This window comes from Cydia strobilella, chromosome 6 (assembly GCF_947568885.1).
Source record: "Cydia strobilella chromosome 6, ilCydStro3.1, whole genome shotgun sequence".
NCBI classification, from domain to species: domain Eukaryota; kingdom Metazoa; phylum Arthropoda; class Insecta; order Lepidoptera; family Tortricidae; genus Cydia; species Cydia strobilella.
In genome coordinates this window covers 5,079,744-5,098,303 of record NC_086046.1, presented here as the reverse complement: position 1 = coordinate 5,098,303, position 18,560 = coordinate 5,079,744, and the positions used below count along the sequence as shown (strand labels likewise).

The 18,560-nt window shown below is 37.2% G+C and overlaps 2 protein-coding genes across 4 annotated transcripts; one reads left to right on the top strand and one right to left on the bottom strand.

Annotated features, from left to right (window-relative positions):
- Window positions 1-373: 373 nt before the first annotated feature.
- Window positions 374-13,404, top strand: LOC134742012 (calcium release-activated calcium channel protein 1). Of its 3 annotated transcripts, XM_063674933.1 has the most exons (4): window positions 377-583; window positions 1,002-1,080; window positions 7,319-7,468; window positions 9,328-13,404. In XM_063674933.1, the coding sequence occupies exons 3-4, from the start codon at window positions 7,331-7,333 to the stop codon at window positions 9,856-9,858; spliced, it is 669 nt and encodes a 222-aa protein (XP_063531003.1). In that variant the 5' UTR covers window positions 377-583; window positions 1,002-1,080; window positions 7,319-7,330; the 3' UTR covers window positions 9,859-13,404. The 3 variants fall into 3 exon arrangements, with proteins under 3 accessions (XP_063531001.1, XP_063531003.1, XP_063531002.1); XM_063674931.1 differs by lacking the exon at window positions 1,002-1,080 and having other exon boundaries at window positions 374-669; XM_063674932.1 differs by lacking the exon at window positions 1,002-1,080.
- On the bottom strand, window positions 13,359-17,984 carry LOC134742013 (MORN repeat-containing protein 3-like). The gene is made up of 5 exons (XM_063674934.1): window positions 17,738-17,984; window positions 17,080-17,143; window positions 16,623-16,870; window positions 14,179-14,366; window positions 13,359-13,494 (listed from the first exon to the last, which is right to left on the bottom strand). Exons 1-5 carry the CDS (start codon window positions 17,880-17,882, stop codon window positions 13,384-13,386), a joined length of 756 nt encoding a protein of 251 aa, XP_063531004.1. The 5' UTR covers window positions 17,883-17,984; the 3' UTR covers window positions 13,359-13,383.
- Window positions 17,985-18,560: the final 576 nt, after the last annotated feature.

Here is an 18,560-nt window from a genome sequence, read left to right as displayed (position 1 = left end):
AAGGGATTGTTCCTTTCAAACATAGAGTCTTACACTAGTACCAGCATCCCAAAGAAAAGGCTGAGTGTAGTTTTTTTTGTTCTTATTTACTGACAAGATTTGCTTGACCAACTATAGTCCTATTCGATTTTTCCTCCAAAATTCATAAATCTTTCAACAGATTGTACTCAGTTAACTGTGTTATTATGTTATTTTAAGAAAGTTCAAAAAAATATCATAAATTTTGAACATTTTACTATTTTAATTATTTTCCTGACGGATCCATTGAGTTTAAAAAAACATCTCTTGCTTGACATTTATTTGACCAGGCCATAAATGTTAAAAAAAAAAAAAAAAAATGACATTTATTTGACATGTACGTGTGTCACGAGCCAATACTCGCGTTTTAATTGTTCAATTCAAGAAATGCAAATATTTGCAAATATTATTAAATTCGTTTTAATATCGTAACGCAATCCTCTTTTTTAAGGAATATAAAATTGTTCGTGGAAAACCTGACGCGGGCCATGGAGTGATAGATAATATTATAAAACTGCAAAAGTGACCTCGTCTCATCGTATCGAAGGACTGTGCAATTTTTTAGGTATGTCGGTTTGGTCAGGCAGTACGGTGCCAGGCCCACCCAATCGTTACTCTCAGTATAGTAACTGGTGCCCAAAAATGAGCAAGGTATGATGTTTCTCAGCATGTTTTTTTATGCCGCTCACTGAGTCGTGCTACGCTAAACGCAGTGTTTACAAGCAGACTCGCACGATTACACGTATCACGTATTATTATGCAGTCTCTTGCGTGGTTCTCTGTTGTGTAGTTGTGTCACAAGTTTTCTTGTATCAGCACAGGAAGTCCTCTTAACTGGCACTCTTATGTCCCACATTTCAGTTAGGTTGTTGGAACTGTTAGTAAAATATTGATATTAAAAGTAGTAGATTAAATAAAGACACCGTGAAAGTTACAAGAGCACAAGTAGCATGGTTTAATTTTTATATTTATTTTTTTCATAGTGAAATTGATGTGATTTGCAAAGCCTTAAAATTTGGTTTTGTAACACGGAGGCTGCTACTAGTCCTTCTTTAATAAAAAGTGAGTTAACTGTTTGTTTGTTGGGAAAGGGTTGCTTGGGTCCTGTAGTGTAGTCTGAAATCCTGGTGTAAATGTTGTGAAATATGACTTTTTATGGCAAAGGTATAGGGTAAGGTACTTTATTATTATATGTATTTTATTTTATTTATTGTAATCAAATGTAAAAATTACAATTTAACAAAGCTCCACAAAACTGTATTTAGTTTGACTGTGGAGTGAAGTATCAATCTCTTTTTATACTTAGTTTTTTTTTTTCTTTATTGAACCTGGGAGTTTTAGCAGTGCGCTAAGCCACCCCCGTAATACAAAAATTACATTTGTCTATAACTATTTTCTTATTCTTATACTTAGTTCTATTATTAGATATATTAAATACAATTTAAAGTTACTTAATCTAAAAATTTGATGAAAATAAAGTGAGTAAGTAGGTATATCCGGGCTTATAGAGCATCCAAGAGATATTTTTTAAGCAATTTTTATTATTTATAAACTTACCTTTACCTTTGGTATAAGAATGACACAAATAGATAACTCACAGGATATGAATCAAATGGATGTATTTACTAGCCAGAACTCAGCAAAATGGCACTCTAGACTAGTCTAGCCCTCTATAGTACCATGTCAAATTGACAACTATGAAGAAATTCATTACATACATGGTTTATAAAGTCACTTTAACATAGTTCCACAGGGGGTAACTGCACAAAAGATCCCTATGGGTCGAAGTGTATCCGCAAGGGCCCCCGAAAACCATAAGATAACATAGTTCCATAGTAGTTGTTCTGAGAATGACTTATAAAGTCACTTTGTTTGTATTATGTTATACTAATTATAATTAATTGCATTTATGCATCTAGGTTAATATTTGCTACACTATCGCATTAGGCAACGGTTGTGATAGCTATACCATTATTATTAATAAATTACTCAGTGTTCCCTATCCGTACATAGCAGTACATACAACCATTTGGTTCTTAGAACTTATATTAAGTCACAACAGTGGTGCCAAAACCAGTTTACCACCAGTGCTTTTTTATATTTGTGCCATTTTCAACCAAAAGGGTACTTATTGTCGGTTGACGATAAGGTGCTATTTCCATATAGCTTCAATTCGAAATCAACCTTATCGACAAGCGACAATGTGGTACCTTATGGTTGAAAACGTCACATTTAACATTTACAAATTAAAACAAGATTTGCTATTTAATTGGCTATGCTTCTCGCTTTTTGTTTCAATTAACTTTAATTGTCAGTAATTATTTGTTTTGTGGCTATTCAAGATGAGATGATGATGATGGTATTGGATAGAATTGATTGCTTGTTAATTGTTGTGCTGTCATTGTCAATACTGATTGATAGGGAAATATATAATATTGTTTACAACTTACTAATTATTCAATATTTTCCAAACATTCATCACAATACAGCATGCTCTAGCCACCCAGACATCGAAACTTGCCAAGACAAATGCAAATTTGATTTGTAAAAATAAAGATTCAAATTAGAATGGAACGGGATAGTTTTTAATAGGCCTCTGAGCAGATAGTAGAATAGAAGTAAAGCATTCTCATCCAGTTAGATATTATTATGCAGGAAACTTTTAACTAATTAGCCAATTTCCATAATGATTACTAAGAATACCCAATCTCTGTGGCAACAACTAACACAAACAATTCACTGTTATGTGTTGTTATATTCTATGCCCTTTTATTCTCATCCTTGGAACCGTGACATTTAAATAATAGTTACAACAGAATGAACATAATCAAATTATAAACTGACATAGATAACATGCGCTAAAGGAAAAGTGACCAAGTCCACCCGTGGCCGAGGCGGGAACCGAACCCGCGTCTTCAGCTTACGCGGCTAACGTCCTGACAACTAGACCACCCGGCCACAAAAGCGGTCTAGTGGTCAGGACGTTTGACAGGTTATTGACTTTTCATCTGAGCACTCATCTCTAAGATGATATCATGTTCCTTATACTCAGTCTCATTTGAATATCAACCTAATGTGCTTACATTAAGGATAATTTTTGGTTAGCTATAATGGCACAATGTAACCCATAATATTCAGTTCATGCATGATTGTTTCTTCATGCGAAGCAAGGCCTGCACGCTCAGGCAAATTGTGAATGGCACTTGCACACATGTGGTGGTTACGCATTGTGTTGGATGTATATGTTATAAATAATAATATAATAAATTAAATATATATTATGTTAGTACAGCTTAAACCACCAAAGATTAAGCAGTAGGTTCAGCCAGCAGTTTTTGAAAATCCATTGCGTTTTTTTTAAATCACAATACGGTTGCCAAAAATTTAAGTAACAATCTTGAGGCCTTTCTCTATTAACTTCATTGATTCGAAACCTGGACTATAACCGCGAAAATCGAAGTTCGCAAATTGCGGGCATCTTTCTCTGTCAATCTAATTACGCCTTAATTGGAGTAAAAGATACGCAATATGCTAATTTCGGTTTTCCCGGTAGGCCCTCTCCATTCTTGACTGTCGCTCGATAGAAAAAATCACGAACATAGGTCTAAGACGCATCTTAAAAATTCGTAACAATATTTGCACAAAAGCTAAAAATATGAAAATTGCGTCTAGAAATGCGCAATTTTATTCCTGATCGAACTCATCGATTAGGTACTTTTTTTGTTATTAAGAGGCCGTAGTCGATTTTGGAGCAAAAATGTAAAATTGATGGATTTAGTCGTTGAAATTATACACGTTTTGTTACGTAATATCTAAATAACAAGTATTGATTTCTATTAGCACGTCTTCTCATCTTGCCTTTTAATAATGAGGTCGCGAGCATGCGTCACCGGTAATGCATGAAGAGAAGGGGCAGTTTTTAAAAATTCATCAAAAAATCATGGTGGTAAATTATACAAATTGATGTATAAGAATAGTTTCAGCAAATGTTGTAGATTGTTATAGTATCAAAATTACGTTGAAATTAAGTCGATTTTCAGAGAAATTGTCATTTGTTTTGAAGTAATTTCTGGAGAAAATTGATTTCGTCTAACTTTCATTTACACTACTTCAAAGTCATAATAATAAAAATGTAGTCTGATAAACGTCAAGTACAGGATATGTGTAATACAAAATTACCATGTTTAGCAGTCCAAACTTTACAAAATTTACAAATAAGAGCGACAAAATCATTGCTTTACGCGCGTTTACCTAAACGTCCATCAGAAAAGCAAACATTACTAATTTAGTGAGTCTGTTTTCAAAAAATTGATCTGATAAAAGGTAAGATAAGAAGACGTGCTAATAGAAACCAGTACTTGTTCTTTCAATTAGGTAACATAAGGTGTACAATTTCACGGACTAAATCTATCAATTTTACATTTTTGCGACTAAAATCGATACCGGCCTCTTAAAACTTACGAAAAAATAATTCAAAAAACATGATATCCGCGATCCCGGGCACGCACAGCCATCTCGCTTACGCTCAGTGAGAGTGAGAGTAAGAACCGAGAGAAGTTATTATATTTTAAATTCAAATGTGTTCTAATAGTTAGCACGTAAAGCATGATAAAACACGTTTACAAACATCTTAACCCTTAAATGCATGATTTTTTGTATAACTTTTTAATAAATTGAAATAGATGTGTCATGCTGTATAAAAGTAATAAATGTGATTTTGGATAGCTGCATATTGAGCCACGGACCATCAAATATACGATGCATATATACATCATTATGCATTTAAGGGTTAAAGGATAAAATTAGATGTGAGTGCGAGAACATAAAAATAAATTACATATTTGAAGTTGTTGCAATGTGGTTACGATAACAACCACACAACGCAATACAACTAGGAATATAATAACAGATATAATGAACTTGATTAAAAGTTATATCACATTATTTTGTAACATACATTCGCAGGGAAACGTATGACATTAACAGTTATTTTGTGACTAACTTTAACCTAACGTGGTGATCTGGTAACAAATGTTCAAGCCAAATTTTCGGGGTTTGTAAATTAAACTGAAACTTTCACGACGGCACTTTCTTCAAGGAACATACCTCCATTCAATCGGGTTAATTAAATTAATTTAAATCAAAAAGAAAATCCACTGTGTCGTTTCGTGGTTTATTATCACGTCGATGGCTGCGTCACTTTCGTTTGGAAGGAATAATTTGGGCGCATACGGCAATATGTTGCATAGGTATTTAAAAACTAAGGCGCAATCGAGGCGTTTTGTACGTGGTTTTCCGAAATGAGCGCCTCAAGACCGCTTGGGTACCTATTGAAAAGTATCAGTATATCTATTCAAATATATTGTTTACTAGCGACCCGCCCCGGCTTCGCACGGGTAGTTCAACTAATTTACAAAAAACCTTTATACATTTTACATATTAACTTTCCTTTTGAATCACATCTATTAAAAAACCGCATCAAAACCCGTTGCGTAGTTTTAAAGATCTAAGCATACCAAGGGACAGACGGACGGACAGACAGCGGGTGTTTTATACTATGTAGTGATTGCAGTCAAGGTCTCTGATTGATCTCGCTGCGACCCACTAAGGGTCGTTTGCACCGAACCTTGTGTCACGGTTAAAACGTTCGCTATATTTTCTTGTATGTTGTTTTAATAGAGTTAGACCAATTTTGATAGCCCAGGCTGTAAGTGTTCTTCTTCTTCTTCTTTTAAAATTATGGCTTCAGCCCAGTGGGACTATTTCGCCAGTATCAAGGTATTGAGAGGTTTACAAACGACAAAAATTGTACGGTTGTACAAGACAGTGTACGGTGATTTGTTAGCTCTTGTAAATCGATAGCTAGACTTTACAAGAAGCACGTGGACTACCGGCCGTTGACTCCAAGATGGTGGTTAAACGCGCTTCAAAATTAATTCTCCATTCACTGCACACTACCACATTAGTTTACTGTATAATAAGCTATCGATATTACACTTTAAACAATATTAATAAGCAAAAAACAAAGTAATTAATCACGATGCTAACTATCAAGATGGCGCTCGAACCGGAAGTCCGCTGTAAGTGTTATTTTAAACGTCAAACTTCTATGACATTATGACGTTTAAATAATACTTGCACAACCTGGGCTATAAAATAGCTATTACCAACTTAGCTTGCTCTAACTCTAGTAACATAATTTAATTCATAATCTATTGCATATTAATCATGTGGTACAAAACGGATATTACATTAGGGTAAGTTCACACATGAACCCTGTTAGGGCATAGCAAGTGAGACGCATAACTCTAGTTCACTACTCGATGATGTTGTTTAGTCCGTCAATGAGGGCTAACGCGTATGAATTCGCCGCTAGGGGCGCTAGTGTAGATGGTGGTCTCTTCCATAGTTCGAAATGTCAAATGTCACTTGTCACTTCAATGACTGACAGCTGTTCTTTAGTCTTTTGGACCACCATCAACAGAGGCGCCAACTGGTGAGCAAAAAAACGATAGCCCTCATTGTGGTTGGTGCAACCGGCTGAACCGGCTCTAAGCCTGGAGAACAAGTATAGCAACATTAGCAACCTGTAGGTATCTGAACAGATAGGTACAGAATATTGTTTTCGTCACACTTGTTCGAAAAAGATATTATTTCATGCAGTTGTATAGGACAAAGGCCTATATTGTTCCCGCGGGAGTTATAATTCTGAAAAAAAAAAAAGCTACAACTCGTCGAGTTATAGCTTTTATTTTAATTAGGTCACTAATTTATACGAACCAAGTTTTAGTTTGGAAATACCGACGTTTATAAATTATTTTTGTTGTTTATGCTTAAAAATATTTAATTGATGAATTTAATAGCCGTTTAAAATATATTTACACAATTTTCAATTGTGGCTGAATGTCGATGGGTCTGTACTGTGCCTTCGATGCCTAAACTAACAAAAAAAATCAATATGGCGGACGAATGTTTTAAATATCACCGTATTTAAGAATGATTTCGCTTAAAATTTAGTTTTTTCTTCACAAGATGAAAAACATTGTGTATAACTCCGGGGGTAAAAATATAGTAACTCGAGTCTTTAATTCACTCCAGCCTGCGACTGTCGTGAATATTTACTATCTCGTACGATATTTCACTTACCCCCCACGTTGCACAATGTACTATTATTACCTCATGGCTCCTATGTTTTTTTCGCATGTTACGCGTTCACGCAAAACCAGCTTCTAAAGGTGTCGGGGTCTCGTACAATTTTACCCCAATTTCGCTTTAATTCAAGTTCGTGTTTCGCTTGCAGCACAAGTGCGTGATGTCGGGCGAGGCGCCAATCCAGTCGGACGCAGGGCTCCACACGCCCGCGTACCTGTCATGGCGGAAACTCCAGCTGAGTCGCGCGAAACTGAAGGCTTCGAGTAAGACTTCGGCACTGCTCTCTGGATTCGCTATGGTAAGTGAGACCACATATAACAAAGGCACTAGTGCGTGATTTCTGACGATAAGTCTTATCAGTCGGACGCAGGGCTCCGCATGCCCGCTTACGTGTCATGACGGAAACTGCAGCTCAGTCGCGCGAAGTTGAAAACTTCGAATAAAACTTCGGCACTGCTCTCTAGTCTACTATGGTAAGCTTGAAGTCCCGATAAATACGCCCATTGCACTGTATTATGTAAATTTGTGCGTAACTAAATAAAAACTTTGTGGCCCAGTAATCTACCTGTGAAGTCGCAATTTCTACCATCTGGTTACAACGAATACCTTCTACACGATAGATTTAAAAAGCAATCGCGGCCAAATAAAAACACATAACACACACATAAAACACAAACATTGGCTCCCTGCCGGCTGCCCCCGAGTCTGACGCACTTTACTGCATAAGCTATGGAATATCAATTTCACACGTTCCATATGATGAGCTTTTCAACTTAATAACTCGCCCCATTGACGTCAATGGTTCGTATACTGTTAAGCGTACAATCTATTAAGCGGAGGCTATAAATTACAGACATTTGAAAATTACTTTAAAATGTCGTAACTGGGGGGTTTTTTTTTAAAAAATGGTACCATTTACTTTTTTTCGAAAAACCATCCACGATTTCGAAAAAAAGTAAATGGTACACGTTTAAGAGAAAATGTCCTTCTACAATGGGCTTATGGTGCATGTATTTGTTTACACTCTGAGCCAGAGGAGCGATAAACGAAAGCCTCGTATCTCGCTCTATCAGACAAAATGGTAACTTCTCTACCTATCGTTGGTCTTCCTTTGTTTGCTCAATGTGGACGCAACATTCACTGAGAGTAATAGAATTTAAACTGTCGTGAGACATACTAACATTGAAAGTTATTTTTAGTTGTAATATACTTAACATAAGAAAAGAACTCAAAATTAGCATTTGATTACTTTGCGTCACATGTGAATAAAATGCAACTTTCTTATCAGTTTTGAACAATCAAGAGAGTATTTTAGACTAAAATAAAGTAAGTTTAAACCGTACAATTATTTAGTCACTCGCGCGACATGTTTCGAAGAGCCTAAAAACACGTGAGTTTAAACCGTAAAATTATTTTAATTAGGGTTCCGTACCCAAAGGGTAAAAACGGGACCCTATTACTAGGACTCCGCTGTCCGTCTGTCCGTCTGGCCGTCTGTCCGTCTGTCTGTCACCAGGCTGTATCTCATGAACCGTGATATTAGCTACATTTGAAATTTTCACAGATGATGTATTTCTGTTGCCGCTATAACAACAAATACTAAAAAGTACGGAACCCTCGGTGCGCGAGTCCGACTCGCACTTGGCCGGTTTTTATTTTTGTTCACTAACAGATTTAGGATGATTTCGTTTTTTCCAATGCATAATATGAACGTCAAAAACAAAGTAAGCAAATGTTCTTTACATTCAAGCAAACAAACGAAGGTGAAATCCCAATTATTTGATATGACAAGTATTACAACAAACAACTTATAATGTAAACAATATAATTATGTATTACATACATCCTGAGTTACCGTCGTCCTTAGTTCCGACAATTGAAACAATAGAATTGTTCGCACATAACGATTCTTGATTATTTATGAGTAATACATATTAGTTTTATTGTTTCGATATAGACAGCAATAGATTTGACATATACGACAAAATCCCCACGTATAGTGACTAATGAAGTAACGCGAGTCACCGTGGATTGACCCGAAACACCGTATCACATTTTGTATGCACGTAAATAGAGCGAACCACGAATGCGACCTACATTTACAAACTGCGATAACAATGTTTACAATACAAACGTTGATTTCACATTTGTTCACAGGTAGCTATGGTGGAAGTGCAACTGAACACAGACCAAACCAGTAAAGTGCCCAAGGAGATGCTCGTCGCGTTCACAGTGTGCACCACTCTACTCGTCGCTGTTCACATGCTGGCCCTCATGATCAGCACATGCATACTACCCAACATAGAAGCAGTGGGGAATCTACACAGCATATCTCTGGTACACGAATCGCCCCACGAAAGACTACACTGGTACATAGAAATCGCTTGGGCGTTTTCAACACTACTCGGACTAATTCTGTTCCTAGTAGAAATAGCCATTCTCTGTTGGGTGAAATTTTACGATTTAAGCGAGACCGCCGCCTGGTCCGCCTGCGTTGTACTTATACCAGTCATGATTGTGTTCCTGGCGTTTGCTATACATTTCTACATGTCTTTAGCAACACATAAGTACGAAGTTACAGTTACTGGCATTAAAGAGCTAGAGCTACTTAAGGAACAGATTGAAATGGGCGACCATGACGGTAGGATGAATAATCTCACATTACTCGACCAGGGCAGAGTCGTTTGAAGACTTATGGCGCTATTCATAAACGCACTACAAGCCTCAGTTAGCTATTAATCGTTTGTCTTTACCTTTTGAACGCCATCTATCAAACCCAAGAACGTCTTGCGCACACCGAGCTAGAAATATAAACCATACTGAAAACATCGAAGGTTACTTTGACAACGTACGCCATAGCACTTATAAGCGTTCTTGGCGCCACGGGCACGACTTCTTACGACACTTTTTGGACGCCAATGACCGATATATCGGCACCGCAGGTCCAACGCCAAAGACCGATTAATCCGTCACAGACCACAGAGCAACATAGACCTACGTTGTGCATAAAGTTTAATTTCAGTTTTGACATTTCGGTGACGTGACATCCGAGTGACAGCTTTTGTGTTTGACACGGCGTCGAAAAGGTTAAGGGTTCTTGGCGTTCAAAGGGTTAACCTGTAATTTTGACTTCTATTTGCAAGAGGGATAAAACATAGATTAACTAATTGAGGCTGGTAAAGTTTTATGAATTAGGGATAAAGCCTTACCTTTCCAGTGTCCGATTTTGGGATGTTATTTACCTTTTTGACTTAAATATACCCACGTTTTTATTGTTAACGCGTAGATTGTAGGAAAGTACTTATTGATCTGTATATTAAAAGTGTACTTATATAAGTGCCAATATACTTACTTACTTATCGGGTATATTAGGTTGGGTCGTGAGCATTGGACGTAATATAATAATGTCAATCTTAGTAATTCGTAAGACTTGCCTTACAAAACCAATAGACGGTATAGACAATTTAAAGTTTACTGCCTGCGGAATGAACAGGCGGTATTTTATTTATCTCTCTATCTTAAAGCCAAGTAAATAAAGTATTTGTTACTAAAAACTTGCTCAAAAAACATTTTTTGTGCATATAATCGTATTGTACTTTTTGAATAATATGCGAGGAGCATGACATACCTACATTCGAATCTCCAGTTCATTAAGTTTACTATGAAAATTATCCTTATTATGTTTACGATATTGTTTTTTTTACACATACCTTCTTTAGAAACGTTGGTCATACCATATCTTAATATCGGATATAATACAAACTATAAATATAGGTTAGAAGAATGGCCGAACTTATCCTTTTGTCGAAATGTGAAATAGTTTAATTTCTAACCAACATGTAATTTACATAATAGTCCTAACTACCATCTAACTGCCTTAGCAAAAAAATAAAAATGACAAAAACGTCCTTTCAGTTACCTAATTATATAAGTTGATTAATTAATTTCAAATATTACATGCCTACATTTTAATGTTATTTCTGCAATGGTCAGTCAGAAAGTTATTGTTATTATAAATTGTTCACGAAAATAACTCGCAATAATATCGTCTTCTTTATATTTTGTTTGAAGTGTTTGGGTGCTAATTTCGAGACTTGAGATCCCTTCAAGTTAAATCAGTAATGCCAAGAAATAATAGACCTCAAAAATGCAATTAATGCGAACAAGATCCATAACGGAAAACGAATTTATATTTTGATTGAATTAAACAGGGTGCCGCTGGTTGTTTTTTTAGTTAATTTTTTAGATAATTGATTTATTTGTTAACATAACATTTTAATTTTCTATTATAAGTATGAATAACGAAAAATACAATTTATTTCTTTTGAGTTTGTTTGGTTATGTTATGAGTAGTGATCGGTAACAACGTTTTAGTTTCATGGTCGAGTTAAAGTAACGGAAAGTAACAATTTTAAAGGAGATTCCCAATTAAGTTTTATATAAAGGTTATTAACCTTAATTAATAATTTCAGCTGAATTTTACTTTACAGATTACTTTAATTCAACAACGCTGCCATGAAATTAAAACTTTACTAATTACTAGTTATTAGTTATCTGGAGAAGATGTCGATTCAGGAAAATATGCGAAGACCCGAAATTTCGTAGGCTAACTTTAGTCCTAAAAGTTAACATAGTAAAAATTTATCGTTTATAAGTAAGCGAAAGATGCGACGTACTTATTTAATTTCCAATTACTTCAATGTTGCCTTGGAATGAGTTACGTAGTTTATAACTTCGAATCCTTTTCAGTTGGCTTCAATGTATCTTAAAATGTAGTTTATTATAGAGTACCTAATTACCTATTCACATACACAAATAAAATTATCGCATACCTACAACTAAGTATCAGCTCTGGTTTCCCCGGAATAGGCCGATAAAATTCCGTTCATTGCGAGTTTTATAACCAACCGTAACTTAATAAAATAAAGGCTAAAATCGCAAGTGACTAACATCGCAAGTGAGTAACATTCAACTCTTTCGAACTAAATTATCAGTAAATTGACGATAGATTATGGAAGGCAATAAATTAAATGTAAATGTTAACTTAACATTAATTACACTTAAGTCCTCTGTGATAATGATAAATATGACATTTTGTTGAATCTGTCGATGTATCTGCGTCAGATGAAAATTGTCGGAACCTACCGCGGCGTCGTATTGTGCGCACAAATGTCAATATCAGGGGGGATTGCCAAGATATTGTTTGGTGTTTGTCGATATACTATTGTCATCGTGGCTAGGCCCCCAGTGGTAGCGTTGCCGCGCAATACTTACTCGTAACAGGACGCCACAAAAAAAATTGCTGATGCAGATTACATATTAGCATAAGAGTTTTCAAGTCCATTAAATATATATTGCATTGAATTTTATACATATAAACCCTTAACACGTATCCAGAATAAGAGTAAACTCTTTGAACTGACGGGGAAGTAGCTTATTCATAAGAATAATGAGATTTATAGTGTCCGAACGAAACATGTTTTTTAGCCGAAACGGAAACAGAAGGTTCGGCTTTGGCTCTAGTTTCGGCCGAAACCGAAACTTTTGTAGACTTGGTAAAATCGTTGAAAAAATGACTAAAAACCGCTTTTATGCACATATTAAGACTGCGTCGACCGTCCAGTGGCGCCTTCAGTAGGGGAATTGTGTTTTCTAATAAACCAATTAATTTCTGTATACATAAATCAATATATTAATATTGTTGTCCTACTTGTTCCCCAACTTTTGGTCTTGGTCACATAGTTTTGTTTCCTAGTACGAAGTTTTCGCCCGGGAGGCGATTGGTCATGGAAATCTGTTCCTGGCCCGCGGTCTATCTCGGACTTCTGGTGTCAGTTTAGGTACTCTAATACTGGATACGAGTTTACGTAGCAGGTACCTAAGTATTCATATTAAATCCTAGCATGGAATGTTAAGACATACCTGTGTAATGCGACAGTGCACGACAAAAGGAACTACTAAGACTTGAAAACCTTCAAAGAAATTTAAAATTGTGTAAATCGAAGCAGTGAAAAAAAATACAGACACATTTGAAAACAGCCAATGACAGCAACCTACCACCTATATGTACCTATACATATATATATGAAGTTCCTTTTGTCGTGTATTGTCACAAAATTTCAAATAAGACATCCGAATTATCCGTGCATGATGGCAGTGTACCTATACCACTTTATTTATAATCGATCGATCTGTTATGGTTTTAGTAATAAATCACCACATTTGGTCAATACAGTAGCGTAGTTTCTTGTCAATATTTCCTATTTTCATTTTCAGCCAAAGTTCGCTGTCATCCAGGACTTTTCTGGAATTTTCTAGTTGTTCCTGTGCGAAGGAAATACATTTTTTTCTGACCACGGTAACTTTGCACAAACTTGGCAGTAAGAATGCACGGTTTTCCATACAAACGTATTCCCCATTTTCCTCTCTGGATATTAACATTATTAAAAATACTTTTACACAAATTGATGTATTTTAAATCATAGCTACGCCCGACCGTATTTTTTTTTTCGATTTTTTAATTATTATAAGAGGAGAGAAAAACAGGTCTCATTTAAATTTTTAAAAGCTTATAATAAAGTAAAAAATCAAATGGTCGGGCATAACTATGATTAAAATACCTACATCAAATTGTGTAAAAATATTTTCCATACCTAATGTCGATATCCAGGAAAATGAGGACTACGTTTGTATGGAGAATCAATATATCCCTATCCTCTTAGCGCCACTTGCACCATCCCACTGATCCCACTAACCCGGGGTTAACCGGATATAAACCTGGAGTTACCATGGTCACCAGTACAATTTGACACTGGGTTAACGGGTTAACCCCGGGTTAGTGGGATGGTGCAAGTGGCGCTAAATAAGTCATACTCAGGTTCAAGGTAGGACGGGTTAAGGCGTAGGCATATCACAAAACTGAAGTATGATAATGTTGGATTCGGGCATTTTGCAAAGTCGTCAACTTGCCTGCGTTTGTCTGATGTGCAGAAGATAAACCATACTCACATGCAGGATGGGGTATGGCGTGGGCATATCACAGAACTGCCGTATGATAATGTCGGACATCCTGGACTTGACGCAGATATCGTCCACCCAGCAGCCTTCCTGCATCTGCCCCGTGTGCAAGTGGTAGAACCGGCCGATACCGCTCTTGATGTTGCCCTCCCAATGCCCTTCGTAGCGGTTGCTGTTTTCTGATTAAAGAAGATGATTAGTTGGACTTATAAGCGAGACCTACAGTTTGGACTATAAGAACAACACACACACTTCTCGACTCCAGGACTAATAGGTCCCTACTCCTACAGTATGCGTGTAGCAAATGATTGCGTGAAATTAATACTATTAGCGGCATGCAGATGCAATAAACGCTGCGTTAAGTGCGATGCGTTTGCCGCACACCATTTTACATCAGATAATCTAATGACCATATACATATATTGTTTTTGACATTTTTTTTCTACATTCCGTTGATCGCATAAAACAACCGCGCGCTTCTGATGACCTTTCGCTGTTTCACATCGGTTTTGTTAAACAGTAAGTTTTGCACGGCGTAGGTAGTATTGTCTGAATGGGGTTGGCCGGACGAAGTGTTAAGCAGATGGCGCCATGGGCGTAGCCAGACTTTTTTAAAGGGTGGGGCAGAAGTAAATAAACTAAGTGGTGGTTTCCGACCATAGGCTTTTTATTTACTACACTACACCTTATTTTAATTGTAACCTGCGAGAGTTTAGACTAAATCTAGCTATAATTTCGATTTCAAATTTATTTTGTGCTTCCTGAACCCTCTTTCCATGCACACTCATCATGCAGAGGCCGACAAGACGGTTTTCTGTCATTGTTGATCTACACCAAGTTTTTACCCTTCGTAAAGTACTAAATGACCTTTCGATAGTGCATGTTGTGCAGGGTTGTGCAATTGATATAGTAAGCGTTTGTCTTATGGTGGAAAAGAACAGCTGTGTCTCTTCAATTAGCGCAATTAAATCAATTTCCTTCAGATCACTCTGTGCCATTTTTTTTTGCTTCCACGTGTCATACCAAAGTTCAGCTTCACCAAGAAACCTACTTGTTGTAGTAATTACAAGCACCTTCCATTTTTTTCAAAAATTATTCATAAGGCTTTTAAAGCATTAGGTGCGGGTGTAATGTTAGTAGTGAATACGCTGGTAAATTGCTCTCAGAAAAACGCTGCTCTAGAGACATAATTAAAGAATCTAGGTAAGGAATCATCAATGATCTGTTCCAAAACTCGCTAGGTGTCTGTGCCGGAGGATTAGCACGATGTGTCTGCCTATTTGCAATCCGTGGCGGTGGCGTTCTAAAATCTATATCAAGATCGTCGGCGATTGATTCTGCTTCGGCTATTAAACTTTGGCTTTGAACTTCGGCATTTTTACGGTTTTTTTTCATGTTGTTAGTTATTTTTTTGATATGGTTTGCACACTGAAACAAGTCTATACTTTTTGACTGCAGAGTATTTACCACCGGTTGCAGCATTGCGGAATATTTTGCTATTAGGCAAACACTAATAATAAACTCAGTATTTGTATAGCTGCACAATGCAATTGAAAAGCAGATTTTCTGGTTGCATTGTTACCCTCTTTTGACAGTGTTAAAAGTGCCCTGACCACCTGAACATAGTGCTCCTTGAAAATGGCAATACTTTTATATTTCTGGGACCAACGGGTTTCACAGAACATTGGTATATTGGGTATGCATTTTCGACAAAGGGGTGATTCTCGAAAGAATCTTATTATTTATTTTATTGTGGTTTCATATTCCTACTACTTGGTTTAAGCCGTGCACAACTAAATAAATTTGAACACCACCATCCTTTCCTGCCATAGTGGAACAGCTGTCATACCCTTGTCCTACGCACTTTTTTGGATTTAGATCCATATTTGTTATGAAATTATCGATAGCAGAAGCTATAGATTGTTGGCCGTCAATTCCACAAAACTTAAAAACTCTTCACGAACAAGCATCTTTTCTTCATCAAATAATCGGATACCAATTGAAAGTTGCTCTTTTCCTGATATGTCGCTGCTCTCGTCTGCTAGGATACTATAGGCGCGTGCGTTCTTTACGTCGACTGTGATATCATCTCTAATGACATCCCCGCACAGACCAATTATTTCATTTTGAATGGTTGGTGAGGTATATGTGGCGTTTTTTGCTTAAAAATTCTTACCTTGGGGTCCGAGAGCAGAGTGGGGCAACTGCCCCACCTTGCCCCACCGTGCCTACGCCCATGGATGGCGCCATCATAGCTTGCCCTGTCAATCCCTAGAATTGTGTCAAATAGGTATTTGTTTTTTTAATGCCCTGGATGCCAGCCCTTTAAGCCAAATCTCATAGAAAAAGGGGCAAGCTATGATGGCGCCATCTCTGCAAACCTTTGACAATTGCCAACCCCATTATCTTCTATAGTAACCTTAACTAAAACTTACTTTGAACGAACATGCCCAACCCCTCTCTCAAGCTCTTATTCCAATACCCGACGTACAAGGTCCCGTCGGCGTACCACATCTTGCCGTAACCGTGTCTGTGCCCCCTCTTCCAATGGCCCAGATACACGTCTCCGTTCTCGTAGTACCACACGCCGACGCCCTCCGGCTTGCCGCGGACCCAGTCGCCACGGTAGTCGAGACAGAATGTGCCGTTGTCTAGCCGGTGGCTGAGTGTGCCGAATCCGTGCCTGCGTGTTTGTGAATATATTTTTGGAATGTACTTAAAGATGCTTGAAAAGATGTTTGTGAACTCGACCGTACCTACACGTACCGTACAACCACCTGCATTAATCGTAACCTTTTTGTTAAGTGCAAAGTTTACCTATAATGATTTATACTTAGTTTGAAACTAACATTTTAAGCCAGAAAAAGAGCTTGATAATTATTAGTTACCTACCTGAATCCTTTATACCAGTCCCCTTCGTACAGTTTTCCGGTAATTGTGTAAAAAGAACCTTTTCCTGCAACATGGGACTAAGTTAAATCTTAAAACTGCCTTGATGAAGGCTAATACGGAATTGAACATCATTTCAACAACGTGAACTTGCAACAGGTTATGGGCCCTACATTGCTGTTGAATGAATGAAGTCAACAAATGGTTGTTCTGTACATAACTTCGCGGACCACACACTTCGGGACCGTGGCCAACTCCACTGATGACCATCAGCTGGATGTGATCCAGGTGACCACTTTGAGACGCTAATTTGGACCTTAACGGCCTCAACCCTCCCAGCCCATCGGTTTAAATATCCACCTATATTTTAACAAAAGAGAGAAATTGCAGCAACAAACTGCTTACACTAACTTTGTTGTGTTTAATTATTCTTTGGATGCTTACCAGTGGCGGTTCATCATCAGTACCTATTTATAGGCAAGTCGGAGTTTATTCGGCTTTCCTTTTTTCATTAGTTGTAGAAAATGCTCAACTGTAAGTAAGCCGATGGGTAAGATTCGAATTCTGTGAACGCCCTGACACTGGTGCCTACAATCAAATACCTACGAGTACCTACCTCTATCTAGGCCACGCCTAGGCTCATCATAATTGTTAACCCTACCTTCTTTTAGATCTGATTTCCATTCCCCTGTGTACACATCCAGTCTAGACGTAAATATTTGATGGTGTAAACCGTTTTTTATCGACTTCTTTTCAGCGGCTACTGAAAGCGGGGCGAAGTTACGGGGGTGCCTATAAAATGGCATTATAAAATCGAGTTTGAAAACATAAATAAGTATTAAAATAACAATTAATATAATTAAAAATAGCTACGTCCGCTGATGACAATTTATGACATATTCAGACGTGACATAAATGTATCTATTCATCTTTTTTAAATTTTTGCTAAAACCAACCTTTATACCTACACCGCATTGAAAGCAATAGGGTGAATAGGGAATATTACGAGAAACTCTGCGCAGGAGCGCCACTACCACAATCTGAGGGTCTATCACAAAACAATAAAATCGAAATTTCGTTATCTAACATCTCTGTCACTCTTGCATATTCGAGCGATAAAGAGGCAGATAGCGAAGTTTCGGATTCGCGTTTTCACCTACACCGCATTGAAAGCAATAGCGAATATTACGAGAAACTCTGCGCAGGGGGCGCCACTACCACAATCTGAGGGTCTATCACAAAACAATAAAATCGAAATTTTGTTATCTAACATCTCTGTCACTTGCATATTCGAGCGATAAAGAGGCAGATAGCGAAGTTTCGGATTCGCGTTTTCCGGTAGGTTCTCTGCAAACAAACCGCCTTGGTGCATCAATGTCATATTTTATTATCTCTAAAAACTTGTCAAAAAACTGTTAAAGGCACAGTATGTATAATATGGACGGTATAGAAAGGACGACAATCTCTTATGGCAGAACTATTGC